Consider the following 18,856-nt stretch of genomic DNA (forward strand, 5'->3'; position numbering starts at 1 on the left):
GATTTGGTAATAACTTTATTGAATCAGGTGAGCACAAGGAACAAGGAAACTGCAACATCAGGCCCCAGAGATGCAGCAGCTCGAGGGAAATCCCAGCAGCACCTCCCAGAGAACTCAGAGCTGCTGGTGGAGAAGTAACTAAACCCAAGGGAAGACAGAAGATGCTCCTGCAGGGAAGACATTTCACTCCCTGAACTTTGCAAAGCAAAGGGATGGGGAGAGTTGCTGACTGGAAGGGGAGGCAGCACCCAGCCCCCCTCAGGGGTCCCTGCCTGGGGCCAGGATCAGCTCCAGGATGAGGCAGGAACAGGGACTGCCAGGGACTCATGCAGTGGATGAACAACCATGCAGCCAAATCACCCTCCCCAGCCCCTCCTGGGCCAAATCCAACACGGGCAGGTGGTCAGAACAGTCTTAAATATTCAAGAAAAGAAACCCAAAGCACTTTGCAGCCTGAGAGCAAGCAAAAATAACACATGTAAGGCAAGGAAGAGTGGCTGTAGGCAAGAGTAGCTCTTGGGTAATACTCTGAGCTCGATGTCACAGAAATAATGCTGCTATAGAAAAGCTGTGTTTCAACACTACAAATTACATAAATTAATTTCAGCTTTATCCCTACATGTTAAAGTAACTAAACCTGGAGATGGGAGAGAAACAGACACTGAACTACAGCCACGTGGGACTCCTGGCACTCCCATCACCTCAGAGCTGCTGCTGGAGGAGTCACTTCAGAGGAGGAAGAGATCCTCCTCTTCCTCTGAGGTGGGGTTTTGGGGGTGCCAAGGAACACGAGCAAAGCTACATCAGCCCGGTGTCACCGAGGGAGGTGCAGGTGTCAGACCACTGTAAACAGATAAATGCACTTAAAGGCACTGCAGAAAACATGGTCAGTAATCAGCAGCATTTAATGTCCCAGGATGCTGTTGGGAGCTCCCACCAGGAATACATCCAAGAAATTAGAAACATGGCAGTCATTAAATAAAATTCCCGCGTGCTTTACGGAGAGTAAAGCCTTAATGCTGTTACTGTACATGCAGGGCTACAAAATCAGTTTCTTGAAAGAACTTTACAGAAAAAGTCAGAGGCAACTTCAAATCTTGCACAGATCAACCCAATTCTTCAAGCAGCAGAATTGACTCTGTTTGCAGAAAGGAAAACTCTGCAGCCAAGTGTTTGCAGCCCTCCTGGTCACACACCCCAGTGAGCAGCACTCTCTTGCACCTTTTACCCCTGACTAGTTTGATCTTCACTGAAATAGCACAAAAAAAATCAGAATGTTATAAGGGAAGCTACTTCCATTCGTTTCAGTGATCCATAAACATCCCCCACCCCAAAACCAGAAAGAAACCCCCAAACCAGAAGCTTATTCCCCTATTGTGTCCCCTGTCATTCTGCAGATCAGAAAGGATTCCCAGCTATTGCATGTTCCAGGAGGAAGGAGCCCTGCCTGCTCCCCCTGCAGCTCAGCCTAACCCTAGCCCAGATTTGGGAGCTCAGACAGTGGGTGGGGACGAGCTCTGGCACATTCCCATGATCCCTTTGCCCAGGAGGGCTTCCCAAGCTGCCTCAAGGGCACCGACCAGCCCCCAGCTACTGCCAAACCTCATTCCAAAGTGCACGCATCCACAGCCAGAGCCTGGGTGGTGGCCCTGGGGAGAGCTAACTGATGATCCTGCTGATTGCCTGCAGCGAGGGGAACTCCTCATCCTCGATATGCAAAGCTTTGTGGGTGACCACGTCCTGCTGGGTCAGCACCTGCCTGCACGTGGGGCAGATGTAGCAGTCGAGGTCGGCGGGGGAGTCCGACTGCCAAACATTCTTTTTGTTCTTTTTGGGTTTGTTGGAACTTTGTTTCTCCTTGAGCCGGAAGTCGTTGTGAGCAGAGAGCAGTTCCTGCTGCTTGGCCGTGTCTGGCAGCAACACCAACAACTCCTTGAAAATCTTCTTGAAGTTTTCCCCCAGCAGTTCCCGGCAGCTTTTGTAATACTGAGCTGCAGAGATCAGCCCCTGCAGGGGGGATAGGGAAGGGCAATAATCAGAGGAAAATAAATATTTAGCTATTAAAAATCCCACTGGAATTCAGGCCTCCCAGAAAGGGAGGCTTTGGGAACCCACTCACCTGTCTGAACTGCCCAGAATGAGTTTTAAATTTATTGAACTTGGACTCGTCGCTCTGAAGAAATTCTTTAATGGATTGTATGAGCTGGATGTTCCTCTGCTGGAAGTTCTCAGGTATCAAGTATGATCCATGACAGGATTTTGGCCTGTGTTGGAAGAGACCAGAAATGACCTGACACTGGTCTGTATCACACAAAGATGCCCTGGGACATAAATCACAAGGCTGTTCTGGTTTACAGCTGCACATTCTTCCTCCACCCAGCTACATAAAAGCAGCACACAGCTGTCTTGTCAGAATAGTAAAATATGGGATTTCCTTATCACATTCCAGTTTTACACAAACAGAATGTTTAAAATCCAAGTTTAACGTGGTCCTGACGAGCTGCTCTGTGAGCTGGGTCAACTCAAAAGACTGGAGCAAAGACCTCACCCTGAATAAACCAACAGATAATGCAGGTTCTGTATTAAACTGGCACCAAGTTTTCCCTCCCCTTTTCCCAAAAACTCCTTTTTCTGTTCCAGAAGGAATCAAAGAACAGCTACTGAAAGGATCAGAGCAGTGAGGGTCAGAAAGGAGAACAAGCCTCAGCACCTTGCTGCTGGGACTCTCACAGAATTGATGGGAAGTACAGGAATATGTTGGAGGTGCAGATTTCCAAATAAATCTAGAATAGACCAAGGTCCGAGCAGCCAAAACACTGCACAGGTTTGCAGTTCCTCAGACCTGTAACTACACAGGGCTGGTTTATGCAATTCTCCTGAATCCAACCCACAGCACGCTGGGACTTCCCAAGGGGAATCTTGCCCTGGCTGGCCCTGCTTTGAGTCACCCCCTGTGACACAAGTGAGGTGTCCCACAGCCTCTGGCAGGCCCTGGACTCACTCTTTCAGAGCTGTAGTGACGGGTTCAGAGATGGTGGAGGATGGGATGACAGCGAAGCCCGGGGGGGGTTTGCTGACAGGCACCGACAGGCCCGGAGGCGGAGGAGGGTTCTTCAACAGCACCACGGAGTTAAAGCCTGAGGGAAGCACAGAAGGGGCAGGAATTAGAGCACCCACAGACCCCTGGTTAAAACCCAAACCAGTGCCTGACACACTCTGCAGAAGCACCAAGAAGAGTTCGCAGTGCAGACATCACTATATTGGAGAAAACCTTAAAAAAAAGTCTTCAAGGAGCACTTGAGAGTGGCTGATGTTCCTCTACAGAGAAAAGTGCTTTAATTATTCATTTACTTTCTCAATGGAAAATAATTTTGAAAGCCCACTCCAAGTCACAATGAGAAACACTTTTGCATTATTAAAGTGAACACAAATCAGGGGAGGAGGCAGCAGGCCCAGCCTGGCCTCTCCCAGCAGGAGCTGCACAAACAGCGCTGCCGGCGCTTCCCAACGCCATCCCACTGCCATGAAAACCACTCCAAGTCATGTTTGGTGCTGCCTCTCTGCTTTGACAAGGTCATGGCTAAAAGCACAGCAGGAAATCTCTGCCAGCACAGCAGGAAGTGGCCAAGGAAGTGAAGTGACAAGTGCCAGCAGGGACAGGACACATTCCCTTTGCCTGCAGCGGCTTCCAAGGCAGATCTCAGAGCACAACACACAAGGTGTCAGCCCTGGGGATAGGGAAAAACCAGCTCTTCATCCATGAGCCACCCCCAGAGGGCAAACACCTCTAGCTGTGGGGCAGAGGTGATTCCCAGAGGCCATTCCAGCCCCCCTGTGACACCCAGGCTGCCTCTGCCTCCAGGCACCTGGTGGCAGAACCTCACTTAGGAGCCAGAAGTTTACACAACACATCCATGTGTTCTCTGGGCTCCCTCCAAGCATGCTCAGCAGTGCTTCCCCATCCCTGAAGTATCTAAGGTCAGACTGGAGCAACTGGTGTAGTGCAAAGTACTCCTGCTGGCAGCAGGCAGTGAAATGAGGTGATCTTTAAGATCTCTCCCTCCCAAACCATTCCACGACACTGCGATTCATCCCCTGCTTACCTGGTGGCGGGGGCATCCTGGCTGATCCTGAGCTCCCAAGAGCTGGGAAGTCTTCCTGAGGTAAAGGGCATTTGTTAGTCACTGGGGGCTTTTTAAGGCCGGGGGGCTCTTTGGGTGTAGCACAGGCAGCTGATGGTTTCTCCGAGTGCCCGTTGACAACAGCTCTGTCGGGGCCATGAGCAGCAGGGAACACTTTGCAGGGCTCCGCCTCCAGGGGCTTCTCTGTGGCTGGCCTGGGCAAGGGCATCTCCTGGGGTGGGCGTGGGGACGATGGGCTCTGCTTCTCACCCCCCATCTTCTTTTTCTTGCCCACTTTCGTGAAAGTTTGTGAGGTAGAAGCTGCCAGCAAGGAGGAGACATCGAACATGGTCGGGGCGTTGCGGATCTCCTGGGTGGTGAGGCCACCACTGCCGTCCTCCTCGTCCGACTCACAGAGTTTATTGCTCTTCTTACTTCCTTTGGAGGTGTTCAAGGATGGTTTTTTGGCTGGCTGGTTGATACAGGGGCTGCTCATGGCTTTGACCACGTTTTTACTGGAACCATTGTTCCATGCAGATGTGATGTGAGTTACTGTCTTATTGGTGGGCTTCACTTTGGACACCAGGGCTGGGAAATCCTCCTCCTGGAAGGCCGCTTTCCTGGCAGTCGCCGTGTACGTCAGAGACATCCCTGATGAGATGGTGGGAGCTGCAGAGGAGGACAAGCTTGGGAAATCCTCTTCTTTAAGCTTAACCAGTGCTGGCTGGGCACAGCTGTGGGGAAGGGAGAAGGGTTGGAGTTACTGGGGCAGCAGAACCCCAAGGGACAGTATAAACCCCCAACTTCCCACTCCTTCTCAGTCACTTAGGGTGGCACAACAGGAGTTGGACTGGATGATCCTCGTGGGTCTCTTCCAGCTGAGGATATTCTGTGATTCTATTCCATGATTCTAAGATCAAGCCAGGAGCTGAAGCAATGCCCAGTGCTGCTCATGTTGGTGAGCAGCACAGAAACAGCTCCAGGCAGGAGGGGACAGGGCACAGGAAATCTTGGAGGGATCAAATGATCTGGAAAATTATTTTCCCCAGAAATGCAGAACACATCAATCAGCTTCTAAATGTGCTTTGTCCCTGCTGCAGGCCTGCACAGACTCACCCTTGGAGAGGTCCTGCTGCAGAGCCGATTGCTGGAAAGTCATCGTGGCTGAGCGCTCCGTTAGCAGCTGCTTCTTTTGCAACAGGGACAGAAAGAGCAAAGACATTGTTTTCAACCCAAACCCATTCATTCCAGAGCAGGGGCTATCAATGGCCATGACAGCACCACTACCAAGGCTTATTTTCAGCAGTTGATGATGTCATTAATTGACATTCCAGAAGAACAATTTAAATCCATGCATCACTATTTCCTTCAATTAACCATGTTGCCCATTATGTCATGGCATCCAGGAAATTCTTGATTACTTTAAATAAGTAAAACATGGCTAAGGCAGAACTTTCTGAGGGAACGTTCCAGACACTGAGATACCCTGCAGGACCTGTCCAACACTCACCTGCGACATCATTTGAAGACTTTGGCACACGTTTGGAGCCGAGCACATCAGGATCCCTCAAATCCTCCTTTCTCCCCCTGCTGCTGCTGCCTTCCTCTCTGTCCTCCACCCTCTTCTTCTCTTCCTGCCGTTTGGCTGCCACAGATGCCCTGACTGCTGCTGCAACATCCCTGTCTTCTTCTTCCCTGCAGGACAGGTCAGATTCCCTTGGTCAAACAGCAAGGATCACAGAGCAGCTGCCTGGCTGCAGTCTCACTTCTGCGGTGCCAACTCCATTGACATCCCTGATCTTGTGCTGCCACCTGCTGAGAAACCAGCCCCACCACTCCAATCCACCCCAGCCAGGCAACATTTCCCTACTGGACTTCCAAGTTCCACATGTGGGAATAACAATCCAGGCCAGAAGAAACTGGGGTGAACTGGGAGAGACAGTACCACGGATGAAGGGGGGCTCTGTCTCTCCCATTCATTTCCAAACGTATGGAATCATTCTTGGAGGCCACAGGAACCCTTTGAGACATGGCTGGGCATGAACTCTCAACACATGCACGATCCACATGCGACACCAACAGAGGAGTGTTTTGGGATGGACTTTTTTCCCCAGTGAAATCACCAGTAATGAACCAGCTGCCCGTCCAGCGAGAAAAAGAAGAAAATAAGATGTGCAGGATGTAAAAAGCACTCGAGTCTGGTGTGGATGAAGAGACATAGAAATGTAAAGTTTCATTTCAATACTTAACCCTCTTCCTTTTCCAAAGCACTCAGTCTGGCCACACAGAGATCTGTTAGTTCAATGAAAAGCATGGTCCTTAGAACAGGAATTTCATGATGACCTAGACCAAAAACTCCATAAAACCTGCACAGACTTGTCACTTACTTCAGAAAATCCTATTTAGAGAAGTTTGCATAAAAACAGCTGCTGGAATTGATTTAGGGTTCTGAGTTTATTTGACACACAAGTTGAGGGCTGCATTGTTTGTTTCCTGAGCTGAAACCTCACACAAAATAATTCCATGATGACCAAGCAGTATCCAGGACAAAGGCTAGGACTAGAAGTTCTCAGCTAAGGATTCACCATGGAGGCCTCCAAATTTTGTACCACTTCTTCCTCCTAATCCAGCAACGTATTGTGAATTGGCAAGTAAAAGACAACACTAAATGGGAATAAAACTCCACACAAGGTTGTGCTACTCACCTCTTGTACCTCCAGCTGCCTCTCCTGTTCTGCTGGTTCCCTCGGCTGCTCAACCTGCCTGCCCTCCCTTGCCTGTTGAACCTGTCAACTTCCTCGTAGTCCTCTGCACCTACAACACCTAAAACAGAGGGGAGGGATGATCACTCTCAGTTATTTCTCTAATGCAGGCACCACACCGTGCCTGAAAAATGCAAAAATATACTGGTACAAATAAATTATCTTCATTTTTTTTCTGATGACCAAGTCAGCAGTTCTCCTAAAATTACCTGTCCTTATTAAACTCACACAAAGGGGAAAAATCCTACAACAATTCAGGCAGGAAGGGATGTCTGGATATCACCTGCTCCAGTCCTTTGCTCAAAGCAAGGCCAGCTCTGAAACTACATCAGAGGGCTTTGTCTGGGCAAGTTCTAGTTGTCTTCAACCTCTGCAACCTCTAAGACTGGAGAGGCCTTCTCAGCCTCTGCCACCTGACAGGTTTGAGAGGCCTTCTCAGCCTCTACAAGTTCTTGGTGCTCTTCCTTGTCTACCTTCTTTGGGAAGAATTTCTTCATGGCTATGAAATTTTCACCAGGAGTTCTTGGAAACCCTTAGAGAATAAGTGCCATCGCACAGTTTGGGTGGGGAGGGACCTTAAAGGACATCACACTCCTGACCAGGAACACCTTCCACCGGACAGGCTGCTCCAAACCCTGTCCAACCATGGACACTTCCAGGGACGGAGCAGCCCCAGCTGAGCCTCCCCACCCTCCCGGGGTGCCCTCAGTGCCCTGCTGACCCTCAGTCCTGCGCGGGTGGCGGGGGACGTAGGTGAACTGCAGGTCGATGTGGCGGTTCTGGCGCGCCTCTGCGCGGCTCTTGCTGTGGCAGGCGCTCTTGTGCGCCTTGTAGTCGATCTCGGTGCGGAAGGCGTGCGTGAACTGCTCCGAGCTGCAGCGGCCCTCCTCGCACAGGAAGTGCTTCTCCCTGAAGTGCTCCCGCAGGTATTCGTAGTCACTGGGAAGGGAAAAGCACACAGCTGAGCCGCCCCACTCCTACAAGGGTGATGCCTTAAGTTTTAGCTTTTGTGTTTTCCAGATTCTGTACTGCAATGGTACGTAACTCTAGACTCTCCTCGCACAGGAAGTGCTTCTCCCTGAAGTGCTCTCACAGTCACTGGGAAAGGAAAACACACAGCTGAGCCTTCCCTCACTGTGATACAGCCACCTCTACAAGGGTGATGCCTTAAGTTTTAGATTTTGTGTTTTCCAGATTCTGTACTGTACTGGTATATAATTCTCAGCTCTCCTCGCACAGGAAATGCTTCTTCCTGAAGTGCTCCCGCAGGTATTCACAGGGAAGGGAAAACCATACAGCTGAGCCTTCCCACTCCTACAAGGGCCATGTGTCGCTGTAGGACACGAAAGATGAAAGATTCCAAATGTTTCAGAAGGCAAGGAGCATAGAAAAAAGGCTTTTATTGTCTAATTCTTACTACCTTTTATAAGGTGTTCCGATACAGACTTTACATGGTTGGTGAATAGGAACAACACCTCTCTAATCCCATTGGTTAAACCAGAGAAACAGCAAAACACCACCTGGAGAAAGATTGTTTTGACAAAGGAGAGTTGTTGGCCAAGATTGTTTGAGAAGAAACTTTCTTGACAAATTTTTCCTTGGGAGAAAGTCTGTAGCTGCTAGCAGGCTAAAATCTCTCAGACTCAGAATATCAGACCCACAGGTGATGCCTTAAGTTTTAGCTTTCATGTTTTCCAGATTCTGTACTGCATTGGTGTATAACTCTGAATTTCATATAAAAGGCTTGCAAGTTCTCACAGCTCAGTCGGACAAAACAATTCTTTTCCAGCCCCAGAACCAAGGACACCGTTGCAGCCTCAGGCCCAAAAAGTATAAACAGTGAATTGAAGGTGTCTCATCTGGGAGGATGGGGCTTCACAACCTGACACTGTAATGTGACAATTAACCACAACCTGTAAAAGGACCAAAACTTATAAAAGTGTAAGAACTCATGACCCATTGTCCATCTCGGGTGTAGCCTTGGCCAGGCTCTTGTACTGCCCAAAGTACAAGGTCCTTTGAAGACGATTTTAATAAATACCTACTTTATTCCTTTAACACTGTCCAGCCACTGTTCTAGGTAGCCTCTCAAGGCATCAAAGGGAGGTGAAGACAAGCCCTGGTAGTTTATTTGTCCTTATCCCCAGGGGATGTTTTCCAGCTGACACCACTTCTGTACAGCCCACACAGACCTGGATGTCAAACCAAACCCACTGGCTGAACAGAGCTGACCCCTCCCAACGTGCTCCTCTGATGGCACACGGCTGCTCTTACAGGCGTCAGTGAGGACAAACCCTGGTGGTTGGTTTGTCCTTATCCCCAGGGAAGTTTTCCAGCTGACACCATTTCTGTATGGCCAACACATGATCCAGCTGTTAAACCAAACTCACAGATGACCAGCACATCCAGCTGTGCATACAATAAAGAAGTTACCTCTGTTCCCTTTGCACACAAGCTTTGGAGCAGTATGATCAAGAAATCACAGAATTAAGGTTGGAAAAGACCTTTAAGACCATCAACCAGTACCACCACCATGTTCACCACTAAGTCGTGTCCCCAGGTGTCACATCCACTTGGTTTTAAACATTTCCAGGGATGGTAACTCCACCATTTCCCTGTCTAACCTCTTCCAATGCCTGACAACCCTTCCCATGAAGGAATTTTTCCCAACATCCAATCTAAATCTCTCCTGGTGCAACTTAAGAACCCTTCCTCTTGTCCTCCATTTGAGGTAACACACCAGACAGCTGCTGTCAGGCTGCAAAATTAACTCTCAATAAAGAAAATTTTAAAGCATGAACTAGACACAGAGTGAATATTTTGGCTATTTATTTCAGGAATTGCAGCCAACCTGCTGCCATTCCTCCACACTGCCTTCAAACTCTACCATGCCCTAAACTCAAAGCAGACCAATGGGCCTGAGAGATTTTAGCCTGCTAGCAGCTGCAAACTTCTTCCCAAGGAAAAGTTTCTCAAGAAAGCTTTTTCTCAAAACAGTCTTGGTAAACAACTATCCCTTCTCAAAACAAATCTTAGCCCAGCTGGTGTTTGCTGTTTCCCTAGTTATCAACTTTAATAATTCCAATAACAAACTCTAACAAACTCCAATAATAATTGGTTAGTTATTGACTCTAACCAACAGCATTGAAGAGGTGTCCTTCCTATTCACCAATCATGTTAAGTCTACATCAAAACACCTTATAAAAGCTAGTAAAAATTTAGACAATAAAGCCTTCTTTTTCTATGCTCTTTGCATTCTGAAACACTTGGAGTCTTTCGCCTCCTACAACAACACAGACCCAAGGAATTTTCCTTCAAGATTTAAGCTGGAGGAAGGAGGCATCTCAACAATCTGCTTGCCTGTAGTACTCCTGGGCCCCCTCGGAGTCACAGAAGTGGCAGAAGTAGTGGTCCCTGCGCAGGTGTTTGAGCAGCTCGTCGTTGTCCAGGTACCGCTCGTCGCAGAACTTGCACAGGGGGTGGCCCCGGTGGGACGTGTCATCAGGGTCCCCATGGATCCTGTGCCGGGCCAGGTCCTTCCTGGAATACCATTTCCTCTCATAGGTGAAGATCTGGAGAGCAGGAGTTGTGTTAATACATTTGTATTTACAGATTTGTATCATTCCTATGGATACAGAACTAAACGGAACAAGTCAGGCTGTGTCCAACTCCTCCATCTGTAGTTGCTTCAAAAAGATGCAGTTTGACCACCAACATTTAAAATTTTTGGTGGACAGGAAATAAAAATTCAAGTGATGGATTCAAATTAAATCTAACTTGCATTTCTCTGAACAGAGGAAATTGATTTAATTCACTTTTCCCCCTTTGGAATCTCTTTATGCTGTAATGAGTTTACATCATAATCTCTGGGGTGGAAAAATCCTAACTATCTATTTATCAACAAACAGAATTTTGTATTCTCAAATTTAAAAATCCCAAGTGAGCTGTTTTACTTTCCTGTCACAGTAACCACTCCAAATAGCTGCACACAGAGGATCCTCTCCAGTGAACAAATTGTGTATCACAAGCCAACCCTCTGTCCCCACTACCACGTGAGCTGTTTTGGTAGGAAGGGTTCTGGAGATGCCAAAAAGATCAACCCAGCCTTGAGAACAGAATATCCTTTATTTCTGCCTAGGCAAGGACTGGGAAATTGCTCTGGGAAAGGGTTTGTTTGGGTTTGCCAAGGCTGATGGACTGAAGCATCCACAAGTTCTTTTCAGTGGGTACAAGTAACATGGGATTTTTTTTCATTGAAAGAAAAATCTCTACAGTATTCTGGAATTAAAAAGCAACAGTTTTAACACTGTTTGTGACAGAAAATGGCAAGCAAGTTTGCTCAGTGCTGCCTATGTACACTGAGCATGAAGCACAAAGGACACCAGCAGGTCCTGCCCTCTTTTCCCACTTCCCTTCAACCAACTCCAGGGATTCCAAGACCACAGGAAAGACTCAGCTCAGTTCCCACACTTATTAAGGTTTATTTAAGTCAACCTGCCCACTCCTGGATCTCAACCCTTTTGGCCGCAAAGTCCAGTTCACCTGGCACAAACCAACTGTGGCACCACCACTGTGGGGTTTAATTTAAATCCTGGAGAACCTCCAGGCCCTCTTCAATAATCAGTTTATGGAAGGAGAAAGGCTTAAAATAAAGCAACTGGCCTCACTGCAGGAAGAGGGAACTTCAATAAATCCTTGCTGTTCTGCCTTCCCATGTTCCCAGGAACTCCAGGAGGTCATGGAGGGAACCCCCTTCCCTCCCACACATCCAAGCAGAGGCCCAGCTCACCTTCAAGTGTTTAACACAGAGTTTGCAGCAGAAGAGCTCGTGCTGCTTCCTCATGTGCTGTTCCAGGTCTGCAAAGGTGCTGAAGGGCTTTGCATCCGGGCACAAGGAGCATTCGTGCTGCAGCAGCTTCCTGAGGGATGAGAGAGATTCCCCAAAAAATGATCCAATTCCCTCTCAGCACCCCAACACCTTCAGCAAAACACAAATGTTCCAAGCAAGAAGCTTCAGCTTTCTGGCTGCCCCTGCAATCTGCAGTGAGGGTTGTGAGCTGCTTATTCCAAGAATTCTGCTGGATGGCAGGAATGGGATAGAACCAGATTACACTGAGGTTCCAGCTGCTGGAGAAGAGCTGAGCAGCCACAGAGCAGGAACCACACTGCCCCTGCAAAACTGAGTAAACTAAAACAAACCCTTCCCCTGCTGGGGATTCAGCTGATTCCTGCAACATTCACATCCAATTCCACTACACTTCCCACTGTCAGACACTGAGGAATACAGTGGGGAGAGAGAAAGAATTGTATTAGGAAAGGGAAGAAAGAACCTCACTCTAAAACCCCACTGCACGGTGGCTCCCAAGAAGACCTGAGCACTGGTCTCACTGGGAGATTCCCACTTCCTCATTCCCATAAATATCAAGCCATGCAAAACTGTAAATGTACCAAGTTACATTCTCAGCCCAAATCAGGGTGAATGTAATGCCCAATTCTCCACTGCCTGCATGGCTTCATCTTTTCCACTCCTCTTTCCATTGTCCCAAACCCTCCCAATTAAAATTGTTATGAAAAATACTTGTAGAACACGATGCTAATGACATGTTTTATTCTGAACTTTTTTTTTTTTTTTGCTCCACCTTTTTTCTCTCCGATTCAGAATTAAGACCTTTGTGTGAAGACAATGTTACTCTTTATGCAATAGTTGGCACACCTGGGTTTGGTTAGTCCTTATTCAGCAGAGCAATAATTACAATTATAACAGTAATTAAGTCTTTATCAATTTTCATGGTAAGCAGCCACGCAAGGAATGGGAAGGTTTTCAGCAAATTTGCTGCTGTTAAAGATGCCAAAATTTACTTTTATTTCGAGGGCAAAGCTCATGTGTTGTGTTGGTGAATCCAACACTGCAGCCCCCAAGAGCTGCTGAGTGTTCGGTGCCCTGCTCCGGGCTGTCACCTTGCCAAAAAACACCTGCACGGCAGGTGACTCATGTGCCCACTCCTGAAATCCCGGGAAACCGCAGCACCCCGCCCTCCCACGGCAGCACTTCCTGCCACGTCCCACGTGCTCGGAGGGGACATTCCAGGGAGGAGCCAGGGCTCACCTGTACAGCGCATAAACCTCCGCGTCCATGAAATAAATGTCGTATTTCTTCTCATGCTGCAGCTGGTGCAGGGCTATGGAGGAGAAGGACGGGAGCTTCCGCCCGAACACCACCTGCGGGAAGAGCAGCGGGATCAGCCGCGGGATTCCAGGCAGGCTCCTCGGCACAAACCCTGCGAGCTCCCCACGCCCACAGCCTCGTGCCAGCCTCAGCTGTCACCTCCCCCGGGCACTGTCCCCTGCTGTCAGCAGGGCCACAGGACACCTTATCAAGCCGCCAGGGAGACGTGGATTGACCCAGCCTGGCCTTTGGAGTTTGAACGAGACTAGGAAAACGTTTCTGGTCTGTTTTGCTCCCACAGCTGCTCCCAGAGTAAATATCCTCAGCCAACACAACCCCTTCCACGGGCAATGCCTGGGCAGGAGCCCTGCCCTCGGCTCCTCCCCGTCTCCTGGACGATCACACGGGAACCTGGAGTCTCCAAGTGACAAGTGACTCTGTCTGAGGGCGCCAGGGAAACCACTCTTTCTTCTTTCCTTGACTCCCAGGAAAGCGAGAAACTAAACACACAACACTTGCTGAATTATCTGTACCACACACCCCTCTCAGGGCATTTCTTTGCTCCGAGCTGCTGGGCTCTGAGCACTGCAGCTCCTACCCCTGCCTGCCCCAGCACACATTCCCAGCCTGGGAATTACTGGGGGACCAGCAACACTTAGGCTGGAGTTAGCAGTCCCAGCCCAGAAAGGCTGAGACATACAGTAAAGAATTTCAGTTCTTACAGCAAAAGCTACAGTATAAATCTAGATGTAGAATTCCAGAGAAGCTGCGGCTGCCCCTGGATCCCTGGCAGTGTCCAAGGCCAGGCTGGAGCAGCCTGGGACAGTGGAAGGTGTCCCTGCCCGCGGCAGGGGGTGGCACTGGATGGGCTTTAAGGTCCCTTCCACTCCAAAGCATTCCAGGATTTTACGATTCCGTGACCCCTCTTAAGAGCTGATACCACCTGAAGCAGGGAGCAAAAGCCCCACTCTCTGCTGCCAGAGCGAGCCCTTGCTGACTTCACACCACAAACATTCGCTCTAAACTCCATTTTCTTCACATTTTGTTTCCCACTCGCCTAGGCGACGGCAGCACCCTCCGGGAGCGGGGCAGAGGACGGATACCCCGGGCTGTGCCGGTTCCACCCAGCACCTTCCCCAGCACGCTGCCCCGCCCGGCCCGAGGCCCCCTCAGCGCAGGGCCCGGCCTCACCTGCCGCAGCTCCTCCCGGCACACGGCGCAGTACCGGACGCCGCAGAGGGCCCGCATCCGCACGGAGCAGCGGTAGCAGATCGGGTGCTCGCAGCGGCCCAGGGCCACCACGTCCAGCTCCCCGCAGCACAGCACGCACGGCCCCTCGGCCGGGCCCGGCCCCGCGCCGGCCATGGCGGCCATGGCGGCCTCGGCCCCGCGCCGCCCCGCCCGCACCACTGAGCGCGGGCCAGAGCGCCGCCCCACCATAGAGACGCGCCCTCACACAGCGCTCATGGGCCATAGAGCTCCGCCCAGAGCGCCGCCGCGCTGCCGGAATTGACTCCCCGTACGGCGACAGCGCCACCCCGCGGATGTCACGTCGCGGTCCTCCACGGGCGGCCATAGAGACGCAGCGCGGTGACCATAGAGATGCGCGGGGAGGAGCGGGCCCGGGTGCGCCGCTCTGGCTCTCTCTCGGCTCTGAGGCGGAGGAGGACCCCGAGGCTGTTCATTTGGGGTCCCCCAGGTCATTCCTGCTTGTGGGGACATGAGCACCTCAGACTCTGCACCTCAGTCTGTGGGGACATGAGGGACCCCAGGGCCGTTCCTGCCACCTCTGAGTATGGGGACATGGGGGACCTCGGCACATTCCCGAAGCCTGCTGCTGATTTATGTGGGATTTTCCCAGGACAAACACCTCCCCTGGGGTGCAAACAGACTCTCTATGAATTCATCAGATCGCCAGCTCCGCCTCTTGATTTAATTTTCAATTTCATAACCCTGCTGTGCGTTTTCCCAGGTAAGCTGGGAGTGGTTGGGGAAATAAAAGTGTTAAAAACGTACTTGAAGCACTCCAGGCGCTGGGATTTTGTATCCAATGAGAGCAGGAACACAAACGAGCTCAGTGTAATATAAATAAACCTTTATTTGCTGCAGGCGCTGAGTCACACTGAGCATCCAGGTCCTACCTGTCCGGAGCCAGCCCAGGTGAGCCGGGGTCACACCTGGGCGGAAAATGGTTCGGGAAGGTGTGTCCTGATCCTGCCCTCGCAGCTTCTCCGCACTGAAATCCTCTCGGTTCCCGAGGCGCCGAGATGGAAGCTGTGGCTGCTTGGACAGGAGAGGGTGCTCCAGGAGCATAGAAGAATGCTTTAACAGCAGCCATGTTCCTCTGGAAGTGGGAAAAAGGAAAAAAAAACACCCCCAAAAAACCCCACCAAACAAAAACAAACAAAAAACCCACCAAAAAAATCCCAAAATAATAATCATTAAAACAAAACAAAGAAAAAAACCCACCATCACAAAAAAAACCCAACCAAGCAAACACAAAAACCAACAAAAAAACACACTCAACCAACCAAAAAACAAAAACCCACAAACTGTGAGAAAAGCTTGTTTGGTGACAGCACAGAGGAACACATGGGAAATTTTTCATAGTTTGTTGTCTCCCACCTGTTTTTCCTCACAGATTCCTGCTAAGTGACCAGGGTAAGATCACCGAGTCATAAAACCTTGGAATGGTTTGGGTTGGGAGGGTTCTCAAAGCCCACCCAGTGCCACCCTCTGCCATGGGCAGGGACACCCACCACTATCTCAGGGTATTTTAAGCCCTGTCCACCCTGACCTTGGACCCTCCCAGGGACCCAGGAGCAGCCACAGCTTCTCTGGGAATTCCATCCCAGCCCTCCAACACCCTCACAACTGGGAATTCCTTCCTCATATTCCATGTAACTTTGCCCTCTGGCACTGGGAAGACATTCCCCCTCGTCCTGTCACTCCAGTTCATGATGAAATTCATACTGAATTCCTAAGAGCCTCCTGGGAGATTGGATTAGCACCTTTATGGTTTCAATCTTTTTTCTTTTCGCTGAATTCTTTGTCATTTGAGTCAAAAATTGCTCTTCGTTTTCCTCGAGCCATAAACAATCATTTCAGGACAAAGCAACTCATCAAATGGACCATTGAAACATCCCATGATGTTCACCAGTCTCGGTTAACGACATCTGTGCCATCAAATAAATTAAGTAATAGGTTTGTTAAGTGTTTGGGAGCAGATAATGAAGGAGTTGAACGATTTGGATCATTGGGTACAACAGGTAATATTTACTTTCTCCTAGAGAGCCCCATTTATCCCTCTTGAGCGTGGAGTGGGATAACACACGTCTTGCTAATCAACCCTGAAGTGTGTTTGGGTGGGGCTGCGTGGAATAATTAGGAATGACTGTGGATGCTGGCTGTAATTACTCCAGGAAATGTTCCCCGAATTAATGGCACTGTTGAAAATGTTTTTGTGCCCCAACTGCATCACCCAATTTTGGAGAGCAATTAGCATGAAATGAGCTGCAGGCTGCTGGCCGTGATGTGCTGCCCTGAGTGTCACTTGGCTGGGGAGTGACACCATGGCTCAGGATCATAAACACACCTGAGGAGCTGGCATGGAAAGGGACATTACTCATTGCCAGGACAAAGGGACACAGACACTCAGCAGGAGCTGGGACATTTCAGAGTTCAGCTCTCCTTAGTAACATCACTTCCCACCAGCCCAGGAGCACCAAGGACCTGATCCGAAGCTCTGGTCCTGCAAAGTGTGTCCACAGCAGAGTGGTTTTCCCCCAGGAGTGTGTGATGTTCCTGGTCTTGCTGTTTTCCAGGCAGGCAGCAGTTCCTCAGCTGGGGCATTTTTTGCTTTTGGGATGATATTTGTTATAATCAGTGTCTGGGGGGGGGAACCAGTGAAGATTCTATGTCCCTTCGTGGTGCAGGTGAACTTCCCCCAGCACTGACAGCTTGTGCCAGGTCAGATCCCATCCTCAATTTTCAGATCCTGGGAGTTCATTTGGAACAAAACTCACTTAAGGATATCATAGAATGGCCTGGGCTGGAAGGAACCTTAATCATCATCTGTGTTCCTTCCAGCACAGGCTGGAGGCCAGATCCATCCCTGACCTCTACATCCACCATGGGATGACCCATCCCAGCCCAGATCCCAGCTTTTGGCACATTGCCACTGGCAAACTTGGATGTCCTTAACTGCTGCCTCTTGTTCTTCCTCCACAGCACCTCAGAGAGCAGCTTGGAACAGCCCTTCCATGGCACCATGGCCTCAGGCTGCACCAGGGAACGTTCAGGTTGGATATTGGGAAAATTCTTTCTTGGAAAAGGCTCTCCAGCCCAGGGCAGTGTTGGAGTCCCCATCCCTGCACGTGGCACTTGGGGACACGAGTTAGTAGTGGCCTTGGCAGTGCTGGAAGCATAGTTAGACTCCATGGTGTTGGAGCTCTGTTCCAACCTCAATGATTGTGTGATTCCATGATTCCACATCCTGCTAATGCAGCTCTGCTGCTACCATGACTTTTCCAGCAGTTGGACACATCTTTCCACAGCTGTAAAATGCTAAAAAAACCCCAACCCTCTCTGTTCCATTTTGACATCATCACAGAAGATATTCCCACTCTCCTGGCATTCCCATCATCATCAAGCAGCACAAAGAACGTTTAAACGTTCAAACTTCACCAAAGCCTGTTTTCAGCTCCTCACCCTTCTGGAGAACCATCCTGCTGGTGCCTGTGAGTCATGTGTTGAGATTAATTTATTTTGTGGTGCAGAGAGGTTTTTATAACCCTCTTTGAAGCGATTGAATCATTCTTTGCTGATGATTTAAAGATGTCGGTTTATTTCTCTGGTGATTGCAAATGAAAGCTGGATCTTAGCACTGAGTGTGACCCCAAAACATAAAGAAATAAAATTTTATAGAACTAACTGGGTTCTAAATATCTTAGTTGATGCTTAGTTCTGTGTGTTAGCAGGGAGGGAATGTTTCCTTCCCATGAAAAAGGGTTAATATTGACACTTGGGATAGTTGATTTCCACATTTACTCACTAAATATCCCGTAACAACTGCAGGAAAAGGCCCTTCTCCAGTCATTTCATCAGCAATAAATAAGACTTTGGAATAATTGATCAGTCTGGAGATGAGCACAACAAACCCATTCCACTCACCAGAGCCAAAGATCCAATATTTATCGTTCAGCACTGTGATCCTGTCCCAGTGTAGAACTAAAGGTTAAGCCTTGGATTAATTTCCCATTCTCAGCTTGGTGCCAACACGGCTCATTTGCAGCCAAGGCTCTCAGCGCAGAGCGGGGACATTTGTCTTCATTTGATAAAGTTTCTGCTACAAGTGATGTTTTTCAAAGCATTTTGCTTCAAGTAAAATAAGGCTCAGCCAGCTCCTGAGCAGTGGATTCTCACAGGTACCTCATTACATGGAATCCTGGAATGATTTGGGGTGGAAGGGACCTTAAAACCCATCCAGTCCAACCCCAACACCTCCCACTATCCCAGGGTGCTCCAAGCCCTGTCCAACCTGATCTTGGACACTTCCAGGGATCCAGGGACAGCTGCAGCTTCTCTGGGCACTCTGTTCCAGGGTCTCCCCCTCCTCCCAGGGAGGAATTCTGTCTCAATATCCCATCCATCCCTGCCCTCTGGCAGTGGGAAGCCATTCCCTTGTCGTGGCTCTTCAGGCCCTGGTCCAAAGTTGCACCAGGGGAGGTTCAGATTGGATGTCAAGGAAAATATCTTCATGGAAAAGGTTGTCAAGCCCTGGCACAGGCTGCCCAGGGCAGGGCAGG

General features: G+C 49.6%; 1 protein-coding gene across 4 annotated transcripts; it reads right to left on the bottom strand.

The window, feature by feature from the left end:
* Positions 1 to 2: 2 nt before the first annotated feature.
* ZNF598 (zinc finger protein 598, E3 ubiquitin ligase) lies at positions 3 to 14,504 on the bottom strand. Of its 4 annotated transcripts, none has more exons than XM_066329910.1 (13): positions 14,241 to 14,479; positions 12,990 to 13,102; positions 11,673 to 11,802; positions 10,244 to 10,455; positions 7,605 to 7,822; positions 6,827 to 6,944; positions 6,372 to 6,413; positions 5,632 to 5,816; positions 5,238 to 5,304; positions 4,104 to 4,855; positions 3,002 to 3,137; positions 2,120 to 2,264; positions 3 to 2,007 (listed from the first exon to the last, which is right to left on the bottom strand). In XM_066329910.1, the coding sequence occupies exons 1-13, from the start codon at positions 14,421 to 14,423 to the stop codon at positions 1,660 to 1,662; spliced, it is 2,649 nt and encodes an 882-aa protein (XP_066186007.1). In that variant the 5' UTR covers positions 14,424 to 14,479; the 3' UTR covers positions 3 to 1,659. The 4 variants fall into 4 exon arrangements, with proteins under 4 accessions (XP_066186007.1, XP_066186006.1, XP_066186005.1 ...); XM_066329909.1 differs by having other exon boundaries at positions 5,238 to 5,307; XM_066329908.1 differs by having other exon boundaries at positions 5,238 to 5,310.
* Positions 14,505 to 18,856: the final 4,352 nt, after the last annotated feature.

This window comes from Sylvia atricapilla, chromosome 15 (assembly GCF_009819655.1).
Source record: "Sylvia atricapilla isolate bSylAtr1 chromosome 15, bSylAtr1.pri, whole genome shotgun sequence".
NCBI lineage: Eukaryota > Metazoa > Chordata > Aves > Passeriformes > Sylviidae > Sylvia > Sylvia atricapilla.

Bases quoted from the DNA above. Each gene is read 5' to 3' on its own strand.
- ZNF598 (XM_066329911.1), bottom strand. From the start codon at position 14,489: ATGGTGGGGCGGCGCTCTGGCCCGCGCTCAGTGGTGCGGGCGGGGCGG. The intron at 5,311-5,631 runs GTGAGTGTTGGA...CTGTTGCAAAAG, and splicing joins GTCTTCAAATGATGTCGCAG to AAGCAGCTGCTAACGGAGCG. The intron at 3,138-4,103 runs GTAAGCAGGGGA...TGCTTCCCTCAG, and splicing joins CAGGATGCCCCCGCCACCAG to GCTTTAACTCCGTGGTGCTG.